Here is an 18310-nt window from a genome sequence, read left to right on the forward strand (position 1 = left end):
AGAAATGTAAGAACGCTGTTTATCCTCATGAGTTTTGATCTTTCTTAGATGTCAGGCCCTTGAAAGGAAAAATTCTGCAATACCATCAGAGCTGAATGAAAAGCAAGAGCTTGTTTATAATAACAAGAAATTAGAGCTGCAAGTGGAAAGCATGCGATCAGAAATCAAAATGGAGCAAGCCAAAACAGAGGATGAAAAGTGAGTATGCCGTGATCGAATGGCAACTTACTGAAAGAATATAGAGAGTGGCTCTTTTATAGAGATTGGAATAAGGATTTAAGAGTAAATTTTAACTTTTTCTCTTTTATTTATTTAAAGGAGCACTAGGAAACTCTTCTGAGGAAATATAATTTAAGTTTTATTATAGCACAATTATGAAAATTATAATCTATCTCAGTTTTTTTAGAAAAATGTTGTTTGAGAGTAAGAAAATGCTTGCCGGTGGTGTGATGATAAAGTTAGGAGATAAGAATTTGCTACTTGAGTGTTCAGAGGAAGGGTGGGAGGCGAGACTGTAAGTTTCTATGATATTTTTCTCCATGATAACCTTTTAAAATTTCTTTTTAATAGGTCCAGATTAGCCACTCTGCAGTTGACACACAACAAGCTTCTTCAAGAATACAATAATTCATTGAAAACAATTGAAGAACTAAAAAGGAAAGAGGTACTCAGAAAAAAGTTACTTTCATAGCCTAGTAATGAATGGAGACTATTGAACATTTTATGTGTAAAGTAGTCGTGCTAATCCTTAATTAAGTGTGGTTTCTAACATTTTATATGTAAAGTAGTTATATTAATCCTTAACTGAGTCTGGTTTCAAAGGTGGTTTTTCGTTCATAATTGATTTCCTGTGTCTAAGTGGTTATAACTTCTTGTGTTTGCATGTATGAACGCTTTGTGTAAAAAGATGTGCTGTTGTCATACATCGGGGAGGAAGCTTTTAGTATTTCTAACAGGGGTGGCTTTGCAGGAGAGGTGGGAGCCGGGACCCCTGCGGGAGTAGGGCAGGAGGCCCTTTGCTGCTTGGAGCTATGATGAGGCTGGCTTGCCTGCTGTCAGTGAACTTAAGACCCTATTATTAAGGGGCTGCAACTTAAATTAGTAGCAATGTCCAGCATGGTGTGACCATTTAAGCACCATGGATGTGTTAATTAACCCAATGGGGATTAAGCACCATGAGGTGATGGATGTGTTAATTAACCCGATGGGGAGATCCTTTCTCAATGTATTTGTGTCGAGTCACCTGGTTGTACATTTCCCAGAATTTACTGTTTTGTCAATTTTACCTCAATAAAGCTGGAATAAGTAAGTAAAGACCATGGGGGCATTGAATTAGAAGTTTACATCCCTGTAAATGTACTTTTTGTTCCTCATTTATTTTTTAACACAATATTGTTATTTTCTAGCACCTAGTGAATTTTTTATTTAAATGTATTTCTTCTTGTCCACTGACTTCACAAAATCAGAGTAACAGGAGTGGAAAAATCATATCAGCAAGTTAAACCTCACTGAGTTCGGCATTTGTTATGATTTCTCTTATTTTAGTATTTTCCATTTCAGGTATTGTGTTAAATTAGGGAATTATTTACAAGCCATAAGTTAAATGGCTATAACTTTCTAAGTAACTATTGCTAATTAACAGAACAGTTTAGAGGCAATCATTAAAAGAAAAAAAACTTATCCAATATCTTACTAATAGTTAAAATTATTTCAAAACCAATTCTAGAATAAATTTGTCATTTTCAGTCAGAAAAAGTGGATAAGGTGGTGCTGCAGGAACTACATGAAAAACTGGACCTGGCAGAGAAGGCACTGGCTTCCAAGCAGCTTCAGATGGATGAGATGAAGCAGACCATCGCCAAGCAGGAGGAGGACCTGGAAACCATGGCTGTTCTCAGGGCTCAGGTGAGCAACATTCTGAAACCGGAGCTGAGCGAGGCCAACCCTGATCATATGCTCAAATGGGAAAGTGATGGTGGTTAAAACATATATTTTTATTTTATATTATTTCCATCAATATATTTTTTTAACTTTTTTATTGAAGTATATCACAGGTGAAAGTGCACCAAACTTTTGAGTGTATAGCTCAGTGAATTTATCCTAGTTTGATTATTTCCAGTTTGGGGTACTGTGATTAATGGTGCTCTGACCCTCTTGTGAACATATTTTTGTTACCTGTGCATTCCTTTCTTTTGAGCACACACCTCAGAGTGGAATTGTTGTTTCATGAAATATGCATGTGACTCAGTTTTAATAGATAACGCCAAACAGTTTTCCAAAGAGGTAGTGCCAGTTTTCACTCCCATCCACAGCAAGACAGTTCCCTTTGCTGTACATCCTTATCCACATTTCCATTAGCAGTACTTTTATTTTTAGCCATTCTGGTGGAATATAATGGTGTCTTATTTAATTTGTATTTCCCTGATGACTAATGAGGTTGAGTTCTTTTAAGATGTTTACTATCCTTCTGGGTATACCCTTTTGTGAAGTGCCTAATCATATCTTCACTCATTTTTCTTGTGATTTGCTGGCTTTTTCTTGATTTTAAAGAAGTTCTTTGTATGCTCCAGATACAAGTCCTTGCACTTACATTTGTTGCAGATTTCTTTACTCTGTGATTTGCCTTTTCACTTCATAAAGGTGTCTTCTGATGAACAAAAGTTCTTAATTTTAATATAGTCCAATAATTCAGTCTTTTCATTAATAATTAGTACTTTTTTGTGTCCTGTTTAAAAAACACTATCTCAAGGCCATGAAAATATTCTCCTCTATTGTCTTCTAAAATTTTTATTGTTTTGCCTTTTACATTAAAATCTAGAAACCATCAGGAATTAATTTTTCTGTATGGAGTGAGGTAAGGGTAAAGATTCATATTTTTTTCCTATATGAATATCCTGGTGACTTGGCATTATTTATTTATAAGGTCATCTTTTCTTAAGTACTCTGCTGCACTCTTTGTCACATGTTGTGTCCCTTACGCATGGGTCTATTTCTGTTTTCTGTCCCACTGGACAATTTATGTATCCTTAGGTACCATACTGTCTTGACTTATTATAAAGCATCAAAAGTTTTAATATCTTGTAGAATAGTCTTTCTACCTCGTTGATATTCTTCAAGAGGACTTGAGGTTTTCCTTCCCGTTTTCATTTCATATAAATTTTAGAATCTGCTTGCTATTTTACACACATACACAAAAACCTACTAAGGTTTTGATTGGAATTACATTAAATATATCTAATTATATCATTAATTATATCAATTTAGAGCTAATTAACATTTTTACAACATTGACTTTTCCAATCCATGAACATAGCGTATCTTCTTTAATTCTTCTCGGTAATATTTTTAATCTTCTTAGTAAAGATTTTGCTCATCTTCTATAAGATTATTCCTATTTTCTATTTTTGTGCTATTATAAATAGTATCGTTTTTAAAATGTAATGTTCTAATGGTTGCTGTTTCATAGAAATACAATTGATTTTTAAATACTGACTTTGTAGTCAGTAAACTTATTCAACTCACATTTCAATTATAATATTACTGATTGATCTTTTGGACTGTACATTAATAATCCTATTAAGAGCTGTTAAACTTGGAAGTATAAAACAAGCATAGCAAATCTACATTCTTAGGATTTTTGATAAGGTGAAATAAGATAATCAGTATAGACACCCAACGTAAGATCTCACACATATTTGGAATTCAATTAATAGCATCTACTTATTTATATTTTTTAATGTAGTTTAATGTCAGCCTTCATAATTTCTTTACTGTTACAAAATTAAAAAGTAAAAATTAACTACTCTATAGTGAATTGAGCATTATTCTTATGCCAGTTTTCAAAATTAGATCTTTCTTTTCATAAATGCACCTGACAGAGTAAATGTACCTGTTTACTATATTAAGCTAACCCTGAATATTGTTTTAAAAAGGAAACCAGAGAATTTTACTGAATTATAGGTACATACAGTATTTACACCACCTGTATCAGTGTAATTACTGGGTTCTAATTGTTCAAAGCACATACACATATACAACTTGTGTCTTACTCTTTGAAAGTAGTTGGAAAGTCATGGTCATTACACTGGCTCTAGCAGGAATCTGTACCTGTTACTTACAAAGTATATCACAGGATGCAGCACCACCTTTCTGCCTCATCAGCAGGTGAGCTGTAGAGAAGCCACATTCATCTACGAGTAACTTCTGTCTGCTTTTGCCCCTAACAGATGGAGGTTTACTGTTCAGACTTTCATGCTGAAAGAGCAGCAAGAGAGAAAATTCATGAAGAAAAGGAACAGCTGGCCTTGCAGCTGGCAATTTTGCTGAAAGAGAATGATGCTTTTGAAGATGGAGGCAGGTAAGGTGAGGGGAGGCTTGGAGCATGTCAGCAGGGCTGTAGGGCACGTGACCTTTCAAAGGTGTTTCCTCATCTGAACTTGAGGCCAGCCTTCACCATTTTGTCAGCACAAGAACCACACTGAACATACTTCACTTGATAGTGTCTGAAACACTTAGTTTGACTCAACACGCCTTGGCAGCATCTCACGGGAATCTGATCAAGTGCTGTGCTTTTGGATATGCTTTAAAAACATGACATTACAGGCTCCAAAGTCCTTTCCTGCCATTGTGTTGGATGAAATGTTCCTAACACTTTAAATAATTCTGTAATATGCTTTAAAAGAAAAGACTGCTGGAAATGCTTTTGTCTTTTAAATTTCATTTTGAGAAAAAATTGAAATATAGAGAAATAGAAGTAAAAAATACAGAGAATAAGATAACACAAACCAATTTTTCCCCATTAATTGACACTTACTAATATTTATTTTATTTGCTTCAAGTATTTTTTTATTAAAAGAGAAAAATGAGTTGTAGATGATGTTGGAGTCACCTTCGATCCCCATCCTTCATTATATTCCTCTTTGCCCTTCCCCAAACTGCCTGGAATTTGGTAGGAAGCATCCCTACCTGTTTATATATTTACATATATATTCACCTATACAGTATCTTAAAACAATATAATATTAATTTCTCTGTGCTTAAGCTACAAAATGATCATTGTATTTTTTGTTCTACAACCTGATTTCATAACATTGTGAATTTGAACTCTTGTGTTTTAATGCATCCTGTATAATTGCTCTGTAGTGTCTTGTTATAAAAATATGCCATTGTTCCCGAAACCCTTCCCCTATCAATTTAAAGTTTGGTTATTTCCTAACTGATTTTTTAAAAATCTTAATTGTTGTTTACTTTTACTACATTGTGTCTTACTGCCAGTAATATTTAAAGCTCAAATTAGTCTTAAGTTCTGGCTTTTTGAACCTTAGCATTGTATTTCAGCTTTTTACTTTTCTCATACTTCTGTCGAATGTCTGCTTGGTGTTGTCATATCTCAGGGTTTTAGAACATCACATAGTGTTGCCTTTAATCCCAGTAGGCGGTCCTTGATGGAAATGCAGAGCCGCCATGGGGCAAGAACAAGTGACCCTGACCAGCAGGCTTACCTTGTTGAAAGAGGTGAGTCACATGTGATTCTAGGTTTTCAGGGTCCCAGAGAATAACTATTTTATGAAGAAAACACTTCAGGGAAAATAATAATAGATTCCAAATCAAGCTACCAGGAAACCAGCACCTGTGAGTCTTATTTCCACAGTACCCCAATCTCCATCCGTCATCTGCTGGATCCACAGCAGGCTCCTGTGTGGTAATTAAGGCCTGGCAAAGCCAACGTTCTAAGCCTTCTCTCACTCAACTCCCACAGTCACGCCCTGTTCCTTGAACTTGGCCTAAGTATAATACCCGCATACACCTGTTCATGTGGGGTCCTCCATGCAGATGCACCCTCTTCACTCATATCCTGTCTTCATGTACTCTCTTCCCAGTGAACTCCTACCCCATCTTTAAAACCCGTTTCAAATACCATCTCCATGCATCCAACATAACGTGACCTCTCCCTCTTAAATTTCCAAAGTATTTTATTCCTGTCTTATAACTTTTCTCTATTTTATATTATAGTTATTTATAAGTTTTAAATATGCATTTACACATTTTACTAAATTAGCTTCTTGGATCTTTTCTCTTCACCTACTACCTGGTATTATCCACATATTGTTACTGTTTATTGAGAGTTTGCTATTTGTGGGCACCATGCTAATCATTATTTCATGTGATCCTCCCAAAATTCCATAAGGTATATATTATCACCATCTTCCAGAAGACAAGGTTAAATAATCCAGGGTCACAGACCAATTAGGGGCAGAAGTGAGCAAGAAACCCAAGGTCATCTGAGTAGATTGCCATTTAATTATGTACTATATCCAGGTTTTAGTACCCTGAGTGAATCTTGTCATGACACTTTTTAGAAGTATGGTGCTGTGCTTATTACATGGTTTTAATGTACTAGTAATAATGTCTATAATTTATAAGTCACTGGCTTCCAATAGTATATCACTGAAAGGGAAAGATATCTTTGAGTCTAAAAAACCAAAAAGGTTTGCATTGTTCCAGAAAGGTCAGATCAAGGAGATGCCCAGGAGCCAGATTACCATTGGTAAATGGCCATCCAGTGCCGATCACTGTTGGCACATGGGGGACCTACTGAGAGTCATGGCTTACTTCAAGTATTCTTTAATTTAGACTGGAACCTCATTCCAACTCCAAAACTGGAGGGAAGACAGGACTCACTCTTCAGTTCTTTCTGCTCACTTCCTTTGCCTGGAGAGCTCTCATTCATTCCTCAGACTCCTCTCAGGTGGGCTTGGTCTCATCCAGGGGCTTTCTGCATGGGCCATCTGGCCAGGTGCCTTTCTTTGTCCCCCCACTGACCCGCCTTGTTCAGGACACAGCCATGGCACTTCCCTCGCACTCTGCTGCTGTCACTTTTCTTGCCTGATGTCCCCACCATGTCTGTGTCCCTCTCTTCTACCTCCCAGGTGCTGAATGATTGTCTCTGCTCCTGGGAATGTACACACTATTCAGTGATACTTCTCCATGCCCTGCTTGTTATTATTTTCTCTACATTCTCTCCTTCTCTTTAGCTTATATCTTCATCTATGTCTTCTTCTCTCAAATACTGTAGCTCTTTGTCTGGTACCTACGACTGAAACCACGTATTTTCACATACCTACAACCTAGAGTGGAGCATAAATCCAACATAATAGGGAAGCTGGTACTATGTTTGTATATTTTCTCTGGGTATAGTTTACTTCAGTTAAAGGCCACAATGAACCTGTATTCACTTCCCACTAGGCACTGATTACAAAGTTTAACTGGTATTAATAATTAATTACTTCTTATTAAAATCAAACAAAACTTCTTGCAACATGGAGGGAATGGAATAACATTTCACTTAATGCTCTTTCCCAGGAGCTGAGGATAGAAACTGGCATCAACAGCAACAACGGAATATTCCAATTCATTCTTGCCCCAAATGCGGAGAAGTTCTGCCTGACATAGATACATTACAGATTCATGTTATGGATTGCATCATTTAAGTGTTGACATTTCACCTCCCCCAAACTGTTGGTAAATGTCAGATTTTTTTCCTCCAAGAGTTGTACTTCTGTGTGATTTGTTTTTACTCAAATATTTTGGCTCATTATGTTTGTTTTAGGAGAAAAAAAATCTATTCTAAGTAGGACATTTTTTTAGATCTCCATAAGCCTGCAAAATAGAATCCTTTAACATGCCACTCTTCTGATAATAGATTCTTTTTTTTATGTTCAGTTTATGTGAACAATGAACTGTTTATGCATTTAATGAGCATGTGACATCATGGGACAGAGTAAGTGTAATGACATGGAAGAAGCCTCACTGATAAACTTTAAGAACTTCTCAAGGAGGCAGGAAAAATGAAGTGGTCACAGATTTAATCAAGAGGAGTGTCTCTGAATTATTTTTTAAATAAATTATGTTGTTAATTTTTTTCATTTAGTACACATCTCTCTAGCATTGTGTGAATGTGTGTATGTTGTAGTTTTGGTGAAGCCACAGTAATTCTACCAAAGTTAGGATATGGCTCTTTTCCTGTGAGCACTGTGAGCTTACTTGATCATCAGAACAAGTGGAAAAATCCTGGCACACAAAGCAGATAAATTAGGTTCACTGATTTTGTACAACCATTCACAGTATAAAATTGTCTTTGTTCTTTCCTTGTGCTGCAGGTGTATGGGCTTGTACAGTATGCAGCTTATTAATTTGTAAAAAGAGCAGTTGTCTATTAATTTTCCAAGATCAGGCAATATATTCACAACCACAGCAATAGTTATTGCAAAATTAAATTTTGCTTACGAATCTTTCACATTGTTCATATATGATTGGCTAATTTCATAGGATGAATTTTCTATGTATTCTGCTTCATATATGCTTAATAGTTATTCAGGTCTATTTTTTAATTCTGTGAATATGAGCAAATCTCTTTACTAGAGACCGGTAAATGTTGTTTGAGTTAGAAATTGTTCTTGCTAAGGAGGTGAAAAGAGGGATTTGCCATATTTTGTAAACCTACAGTTTATGGAGATTAACTAATACTGGGCCAGCCATAAAAGTAAACAATATCCTTATGCATCTAAATCCTAAAACATTTAGGAGAAAATGAAAAGATCTCTTTTTTGTCATAAAAATCTCTTCCAGACAAACTTGACTTAATATACAGTGTGTGTGTCTGTGTCTGTGTATATATTTTTTAAAGGAATCAAAACAGTTAATGATATCTTCATGCCAAGAGAACACACTATACAAATTCAGCAGGAATTTAGATTCCCCCATCTCACCCCAGGGTTGGTTAAAGACAATTCTAAAGTAACTATGAAAATTTCACTTTTAACTTCCTGTTTATAGTTTCTGGTTTAATTTTTTTTCTTAGTATTTTATATTTGGAGAAAATATAGATTTCTAGAAAAGCAAACTAAATGATTTCACATTTCAGTTACTGAAACTATCCTTTTACTTTGCTCAGGTAAAAATATTAAGCTTATCCCAATCCTGAAATAACAGTATACATGGGCTTATTAAGCCTGTGATCAAATTGTTTGCTTGATAATTGGAAGGACTGCAAATGCAGACAGTTCATATGGCCAGAAATTAAGGCTATTGTCTTGAGTGGATCAAACAGTTTGGTAAACAACTTGTAAATTCTGTACATGTCTTCCTAATTCATTTAGTCTGCTATCTCTTCAAAGACCTTGTTCTATATTACCAGTTCACTACACCTAATCAGGATTTTGGGCCCTCTGCTGGAGTCAGCCATACTGTATTCATGAAGTATAATTAAATGAAAATTTCACAGCTAAATAACTGTATAGGTCTTCAAATATTATCTTTAAAAATAATTTTGATCTGGTGTTGGAAGTCATCACACCCATACTCATAACAAGAAAAATGCTGAACAAACTTAAAATTATCAACTCTTTTTAAATACCTCAGAAAATTGAGGTCATAGGGCAAACTGCTGCCCAAAAATTGGAGAGAGATACGGAGTCACAGATTACCAGGTCAGGGTCTCCGGAGCAGAAACCATGGTAGGAACCAATACCTGAGTGGGAAAATTTAAATTGTAATTGAAGAATTGCTAAAGGCTCAAGATGGATGAACTTCAGAGTTAAAGACTCCAGTAGGAGGCCAGTCTTAGGGGTCCCCCACAGTTTTGTGAGTTTTACCTCCAGGAGCGCTACCAGATTCTCAGTGAAGATTAGAAAAAAATTCCCCCATACTTCCAGCAGGGGGAGGGGGAAGCACCCATTCTGAACTACACCTGAGCAGTCTGTTCTTGAGAAGGCTTGCCCTCAGGGGAAACTGTTTTACCAGAGCTTTACCTGCTGGAATATTATCAGAGCCCAACTGACTTGGGGGAAAGGGCCCAACTGCAGCCCCTCTAGCCTTACTCTTCACATCAAAAGAGGAGAAAAAATTTGAGAATTACTTGGAAAAGTCGCAGCCCAGAGGGATAAACTCACTGAGCTTATCCTAGACTCTAGGACACTCCTCACCGACCACCTTGCCGCCACATCAGCAGGGCTCCTGATTACAGCTGAAAGAACTTCACATCTCAAATTTTATTTAAGAAACCTCTAGGGAAACCCAAAGACAACAAGGGAGACAGAAACAACAACATCAGGAAATTTTAGCAATGACACAACTACTGCAAACAGTAAATAAGTCCCATCCTTGCCAGGTAGACACAAAACCTCACACTAAAGTCCTGTTTACCTTTACCTCAGTTTCTTTTACCTAATACCTTGTGTCCAGTTTTCAACAAAAAATTGCAGGGCATACTAAAAGACAACACAGTTTGAAAAGACAGAGTATGCATCAGAATCAGACTCATATGATGCACATAAGACTGGGAATTTAGAACAACTATGATTAACATCCTAAAGGCTCTGTTGGAAAAAGTGACAATATATAGGAACAGAGGGGTAATATAAGCAGAGAGATGGCTAATAAGAAAATTAAAGGAAATACTAGAAATCAAAAACACTGTAACAGAAATAAAGAATGTCACTGAAAGGTCATTACTAGAATGAATACGGCCAAGGAAAGAATCAGCGAGCCTGAAGAACTGTCGATAGAAAATTCCAAAACTGAAATACAAAGAGAAAAAAGAATGAAAAAGAACAGACTATCCAAGAACTGTGGAGTGATTACAGAAAGTGTAGCATGTTAGGAAAGAGTATAAAGCCTAAATGTGATTTATTCCCTCTAGGATGTTTAAACATTTTAACAGTAAGATATTAACAAAGGGCCACGTGGTAGAAGCTGCTCGTGCTGAGAGTGGGGGTGGGGGAATTGACAAGGGCCTGGCAATGCCTGTTTGAGTTTTTTAAACCTACCAATAAGATTAAGTAAAGGAAAGTTATAACTGGCTTAGGTGACGTCAGGGGAAGAATGTGAACCCTGTAGTACTCAGCCAATGAGGAACCAGGGAAGGAACTTGCACACTAGGAAATAAATTACTGGTGCCAAACTCCCCAGGTGTGCCTGCCCACCAGACACCCGATCTTTATCGTCATTAAAGCCTCGCTCTGCTGTTCTCTTTGTCTCCGTGTTCACTTACTGAATTTGGACCAGTGAGTGTGTTTCCCACATAGCACAAGTGCAATAAGAATACCAAAAGAAAAAGAGAGGGCAGGGAATGCTTGAAGTAATAATGACTGAGAATTTTCAAAATTTAGTGACAGATACCAAACCACAGATCAGGAAGCTCAGAGAACAGAAAGCAGGATAAATATTAAAAAATCTTCCCCTGTATGTACATATTCAAACTGCAGAAAACCAAAGAGAAAATCTTGAACAAATCCAGAAGGAAGAAAACCTTAACTGCAGGGGAACAAGAATAAGAAATATATCAGACCTGTCTCCAGAAACTGTGATCAAGAAGCAAGGAGTGACATATTTGAAGTGTTGAGACAGAAGAACCACCAACTTATAAATTTATGTCTGTGGAAATTATCCCTTAAAAGTAAAGGAGTAAAGTCTTTCTTAAACAAATAATTGATGGAATTTGTTTCCTGTAGACATGCCTTGCAACAAATGTTGGAAGGGCAAGCTCCCAGATCCTATTTCAGCCAATCGGAGCTTAGTCTCTCTCCAGTCAGCAAGAAGTACACCCACCACCCCTAGACCCTGCCAACTGACCAAAGCCACGACTCATCACCCCCCCAACCACCCCCAGGCCCAGCCAATCAGCCAGAGCCACAGCCATCACCCCCCCCAAACCGCCCTGGAAACCCATAAAACCTTTGTTCTGGGGAAAACGCGCCTCTTTCTCTGGCATCTTGCCACTGCGTTGGTGTAGATGAGAGATTGAGCTCGAGCTAGCTCAAATAAAGGCTCTTTGCTTTTGCATCGGTGTTGGCTCCTTGGTGGTCTTCCGGGATTCGCGACTTTGGGCACAACAATGTTAGAAGTTCTTTAGAGAAAGAGAAAATTATATAGGTTAGAAACAGATCTGCATAAAGGAATGAAGAGCATTAGAGAAAGAATAAAGTCTTTTATTTTTCTTAGTCTTAACTGATCCAAGAAATAACAGTTTGTTCAAAGTAACATGTATTTGATGACTAACTATAGTGAAGATCAATGAAATAAATGACAGCAATGATATAAGGGGTGGGAAGGAAGAATCGAGGTGACTTTGTTATAAGGTATTTGCACTACCCATCAAGTAGTATTGTTGCTGGGCAGCTGTGTCTGGGGAGGTCTCTCCCTGCACACTAGGTGAAGCACGAGGAGAAACAACCTGGATGAGGGAGGGTTCTTGACTTGGATGAGAAAGAATTCTCGAACAAGTCAGGCGAGTTTAAGGAGGGAAGGAATTCATTAAAGCAAGAGCAGCAGGGAATGGCAGCTGCCTTGCAGACAGCAGAGAACAGGTAAGTGCAAAGGGAAAGTTCTCAGCCTAGTGCAGATTCCCTTGCCAACTCCTGAAGCCAGGGTCACCTGGCATCCTGTGTCTGCTCGGATCTACACAGCATGGGGATTAGGTCCTTCCACTCCAGGATTTGAGGGAGCTGCGGAGCACAGGATGGAGTGAGATTATGTTCTGAGAACTTCCCAAAGAAAGAAGATTTTCAGGCAGGCTACGAAGAGCAGCTCGCACAGCTGCAGTCCATCTAGGTCACCCAGGTGACAGAAACATGCAGGCCCAAATCTGAGCTTTTAGCAGCCCCCTCCTACTCATTAGGAGTAAGGCAGAGACAGAGTAAAGACTTGGAAATAAAGTGAAATAGCAAAGAGACAAAACACAATAATTTGAGCAGTGAGAAAACTTTATTTGAAAGTATGCACTTAAAGTGTGGACTTCCTCAGAGAGGAAGCACACTGAAAGTTGGGGATTCTGTCTTTTAAGGCTTTCAAGAATGGGGCAGAGGAGGGGTTATTGGGCTTAGGCTTGACTTGTGGTCTCAAGGTGCTTACCTCTGCTGAGAGACACCATGTCTCCTCTCCTTTATCATCAGTCCTCCAGCTAATTCTGCTAAATAAACCCAACACAAGGGATTTATTTATCCTGTTCTTCTCCAAGATAGTGGTTACTCTCAAGCAGTGGGACATATCAGTTAAGACTGCTTGCCCTGCCTTAAGGTAGGCTGTTGGGTGATTGTCTGATTACCAGAGAATATGTTAGGAATTTTACTTCTCAATTCTCCACTTTTTAAAATGGAATCTTAGCCTTAAGATGGAGTTCCTCCTATTCTTACTATACTGTTTATATCTCAGCATTTTTCATAATAGCTGGGAAAAGTCGTAATCATGATGCTTGTCCCATGTCCTTAGTCCTTAACACTACCTCAGTATAGTGTTCTTTGGAAGTGAACTTGGATTAGTTGTCAGTGTATATTGCAAACTCTAGGGCAACCACTAAAAAGAAGTGTTTAAAAATATATATAATTGACATGTTAAGAGAGAAATGGAATAACATACACTGTTCCATTAAAAGCAGAAAAGCCAGAAATAGAATGAAAGACAATAGAGGAAACAACAAGAAAAATGGGTAGAAAACAGTAACAAATTTGGGAAATACTAATCCAATTATATCAATACTCACTTTAAATATCATTGACCTAAATATACCAATTAAAAGGCAGAAACTATGAGAGTAGGTAAAAAATAAGACCCAACTTGTCTTATCTACAAAAACCAACTTTAAATATAAAGACATCTTGAGTACTAACACCAATCAAAAGAAAGCTGGAATAGCTTTTATTAAAGAAGACTTCAAAGCAAATTAATAATGATAAAGAGGGGCATTACAAAATGATGAAGGGGTCAATTCTCCAAGAAGACAGAACAATCCTTAATATATATGCACCTAAGAACAGAGTATCAAAATACCTAAAGCAAAAACTGATAGATTGCAAGGAAAAACAGATGAATCCACTAGTATAGTCAGAGACTTCAAAATCCATCTATCAGTAGTTAACATACCCAGAAGGCCAAAGAACAGTAAGGACATAGTTAAACTGAATGGCACCATCAACTAGATCTTTCTTGTGTTTGTTCCACAGGTAAGATAATGCACATTCTTCTCAAGCTGATAAAGAACATTCATCATGATAGTCCACATTCTAAACCATAAAACACAGTTTAACATGTTTAAAAGAATAGAAACCATACATAGTATGTTCTCACACAATGGAATTAAATTAAAACTAACAAAAAGGTACCTGGAAATCCGCAAAACACTTGGGGACCAGACTTTGAGAACCCCTGCTCTGTAACATTGACCTTTACCAGATCATTCTTCCTTGGTATCCTGTGCCATCTTTTTCCTGCAGGCACACACACGCCTTATACTGGAAAACCCTTCAGCAGGAATACAAATGGAGGCCCATATATACACTGTGTAAAGTTTTAAAGTTTATAGATAAAACTAACAATCTCAGAGTTTCACACTGGAACATTGGCATCTTGAGAAAGCAGGCCTTAGTCCTGCAAACACTTCCTCCCTTCCCACTTGTACTCAGTTCTGTGCTGTACTCAGTGGTTTCTTTCCCAAGTGTGGAGACACCCCTACCTTCTTTCCAAGCTCTCTTCACCCTCCCCACCCCAACCACCACGAAATGGCCATGACTTAGACAGAGGGATCCATCCCCAGAAGGATAACCAAGGGAAGAGGCCACACAGGTCCTTAAAGTAGATTCAGAGCCATTGGGTAAACAAATCCCAGGGTCCCAGGACCTAGAGCTTTTGCTCTAGAGGGTTGTCCAAGATCTGTATGGATGTATCTGCTCGGCCTTGACTCCTCACCCTGTGGGGAGGGAAACGGTTGGAAGAAGACCAGAGCAGGGCCACTGAAGGGCAGGCCAGGGCCAAGATCTAAGCCAGTAGCTAAGATCGGCACTGCTTTCCCAACCACTCTGGCTGCTCCTGCTCAGCTTCTATCTTGGGCTTAAATATTTGTACTCCCCAAGGTCTGGCCTTTTACACCAGAGGTTCTTAATTTGGAAAGAGAGGTATCTTTTGGGGGAAATATGTGACTCCCTGAAAAAGTATACAAAATCTTGAATGAACGCGCATTTTTCTGGGGAAAAAACCCCCATCATTTTCATTATATTCTCAAAAGGGGCTGTGATCACTCCCCCAAAAGGTTAAGAACCACTGTAATACAGACTTCTCTTTTGACCCCAGATGTGGAGATAAAGCTTTTCATAATCAGTATTTTTCACACATCTTATTCTGAAATCTACAGCCAATCTATCATCTCTCCTAAACTTGTTTTGTGCTTCCTGTGTTCCCTACAGTACACTGCTTCAAAAACACCCTAAACTCCTCTCTATCCTTTCCTCCTCCCCTCCCATTTCTGTGCGTCCTTAATCTACTCTCCTAATTCTTTCTCAAAATCACCTCCACCTTTTTCTCAAAATCACTACTGTACTAATTCCAATAATAATTGCTTGATCCCTCCCTCCAGGGAAGTTTGAGGGCTTCAATTGGTACTGCTTCCTAGCACTTGTATGGATTTGGATCAAAGTGGACCTGAAAAGTCAATAGGAAGAAAAGAACTTTGAAAAAAAAATCAGAACTGGTCCAGAAATGTCTGCATAATGGCTAAGAATAAGTCTATGTTGATCCTTTACAATTTGGTGTAATAATGCATTTAAATTCCATTCCTTGATTTGATTACTGTATTGCCTCCATTACTTTTCAACATTAGCAGTACTCAAAAGTGGTATTTCTATTTCTGGGTCAATATAATATCAGATAACAGAGCAGAGCTTATAAATGGAGCGTATAAACACTATTTTTAGAATGTAAATAAAGAAGCCTGAATTTTACTAAAAATACGATCTCCTGACAAATTAGTCTCAGCTTTGATGCTAGTTAAAATTTTCAAAGCCTATGCACCACAAATTCCTCTGGAAACTGGTTGCTACTGTGACAAAGAATGCATCTAGCCTTTCTGTCTCATTTTACAGATGGTAAAGCGAACTCCCAAAGGGTAAGTTATTTTCCCAAGGTCAGAGAGAGTTAAAAGTGGACCAGATTTTTGTTTGTTTTTGGGTCCAATCATCTCAGTTGAACGCAAGGTTGTGAAATAATCAACCAACTTGAAATCCAACCACAGGAAATTTGTGAGGGTGGGAGTAACGTTTGAAATGTGCACCGTTTGAAATGTGAAATTAAGTGTAAATGTGCAGGCTTCTCTGCGTTGCCCTCCTCTCACAGAAAGAGAAAATGAGGCTGAGGGATTGCATTATACAGTCAATCCCGCAGTGTCAGGAACTGAGTTCGGACCTCAAGTAAAAGTACCGTACAGGAAGACTTATGTTTCCTGGCGCTAGGGGGCGCCAGGGCACTTCATCTTACTTAGAGGAGAAGCCCGCTTCCGGACCGGAAGCTCCCTTGCCCCTATCTGAGGTGTAGTAAAGTGACGTACGCCAATCAGATTGCTTTACGCACGGCGGGTATTTCTCCCTCTCAGGTTGCTCATGCTGAGACCTCTGACGTGGCCAATCAGCGCGGCCCCAGGTCAGCGTGCGCCTGACGTCCGAGGCTGGGTGGAGTCTAGTTGGAATTTTGGCGCGTCTGCATGTGTGGAAAGGGCCCGGGAGCGGAGCCGGTAAGACGCGGGGCTCTCGTGCGCGGGTGGCCTCGGGCCGCAGGGGAGACTGGCGCGCATCACCGCAGTGTTTAGAAGCTCCGAGGGCAGGAGGGGCGCAGGCCGGGGGCGCTCCGGAGCGAGCCTGGAACTGGGCTATTGCTCGCCGGCGCCGAGCTGAGAGGGGTCGCTTTCGAAATGCTTCGGGGAGGTGCCAGGAGGCGGGCCGCCTGCTCTACTTAAGGGACTCTCTTTTTCTTTTTAAAAGTGACTTCTAAATGTTTGCCAAATGCATGCCTTTGGGCTTTCTTTTACTTAGTCATTCGCTCCGTAAAACTCATGATTTGCTAATAGTTGTTGAAGGCGCGGTGGCCAGGCTCCAAACACACACTGGTGCCGCCCGCAGAAGGAGCAGGACAGATATAACCAAGTACCTTGAGGAAGCTGCAGTGCAGTCATGGAAAGGGCGAGGCGGGAGAGGGTGTGCCGGCGACCACTCGGGAGTCTGGAGGGCTCAGGAAAAAAACTGGTGGTTAAGCTGAGTGTGAGGGATAAGGAGCTAGGCAAGAGCTTCCAGTCAAAGAGCGGCAGGCCCGAGAGCTCTGTGTGTTCAGGAAGTTGAAAGCGGGCTGGTCTGGCTTGGAGAGTCGTTTAGGGGTGGTGGGTAGAGTTGGGTAGAGTTCGGTGGAGTAGCTGCGTGGCAAAAATGAGGAAGTGGAAGTAGGCAGGAGAGGGACTGTCCGTTGCCTCACGGGCTTTGTAAATTTTGTTGTAAAAGGCAATGGAAAATCATTAAAGAATTTTTATTCAGGGAACACCACGATCTGATTTATGTTCCTAAAAGACTACTCAGGAAGGAAAATATGACTGTGGCTGTTATATGGAGAATAGGTTATAAGGGACAGAGAGAGCAATGCAGGAAGCTTATGCAGTATTGCAGGCAGCAGACTTGGACTAGGCTTTTGGTGATGAAACTGGGGAGAAGTGGAAGATTTGAGCAATATTTTGGAGGTAGAACCCACAGCACTTGTTACTCCTGGGTGTGAGGGTGAGGTAGAGTATTTGGGGGGTCATGGTGTTTGGTTATAGAATAAACAAGGCAGTTACCTCTTAACCCTCAAAAAGCTTACAATCCAGCAGAGTCCCCAGGAGACAACACAGTGTGGGGCACATGATGAGTCCATGGGAATGTTTATTGAATAAATAAAAAGAAAGCACCATAATTAATACTTGACATTGGTTTTGCCAAAGTCACATATACTGTGGAGCACTTTTAAGTTGAATGGTCGAGAAAATTTACACTTTTTTCTTGTAGCTTTTAAAATCACTTTAAATGAGAAAAGGAAAGTGCACAGAATAATATGAATATATCCTAATTATTGCCAACAATGCCTCTGAGCTTTGCTACTGGTATTTAATTGAAATCTTGATGTGTTTAAGGCTGCAACGAAGTAGGGCTACACAGTAGGCGGCTGCAAATGTGTTACAGTAATAAAAATGGGTTAATACTCCTAATATTTAGACCAGCTCAATAATATTTGTTCACAATTTGTCTCTTCCATGTAATCTGTACAAACTGCTCTGTACTTCAACCAAGTTTCTATAACCATAGTTTGAAGACAAGAAAAAGGGAGATGGTGGTGGGGTGAGAAATGGCCAGATTCTGCATAAATTTCTAGCTTAGAGCCCATAGGATTTGTGGGGTTCTAGATTTGCTAGATATGCTATTGAGGGAGAGAGAAGAATCAAGAGTGACTTTTCTAATGGTGATTTCTTACA

The 18310-nt window shown here is 39.0% G+C and overlaps 1 protein-coding gene across 4 annotated transcripts in view; it reads left to right on the top strand.

Moving 5' to 3' along the window:
• The window catches only part of OPTN (optineurin), a 29763-nt gene extending 21125 nt beyond the window's left edge, over positions 1–8638 (top strand). For 3 of the 4 annotated variants that reach the window (XM_057498202.1, XM_036908093.2, XM_057498204.1), the window contains 6 exons: positions 49–198; positions 571–664; positions 1747–1905; positions 4227–4357; positions 5432–5514; positions 7363–8638. In XM_057498202.1, coding sequence (XP_057354185.1) covers positions 49–198; positions 571–664; positions 1747–1905; positions 4227–4357; positions 5432–5514; positions 7363–7490 — 745 coding nt within the window. In that variant the 3' untranslated portion in view covers positions 7491–8638. The remainder of the gene's footprint in view (positions 1–48; positions 199–570; positions 665–1746; positions 1906–4226; positions 4358–5431; positions 5515–7362) is intronic. The other variant, XM_057498203.1, reaches the window with a different exon arrangement.
• The last annotated feature ends 9672 nt before the right edge of the window (positions 8639–18310 follow it).

This window comes from Manis pentadactyla, chromosome 3, assembly GCF_030020395.1.
Source record: "Manis pentadactyla isolate mManPen7 chromosome 3, mManPen7.hap1, whole genome shotgun sequence".
NCBI classification, from domain to species: domain Eukaryota; kingdom Metazoa; phylum Chordata; class Mammalia; order Pholidota; family Manidae; genus Manis; species Manis pentadactyla.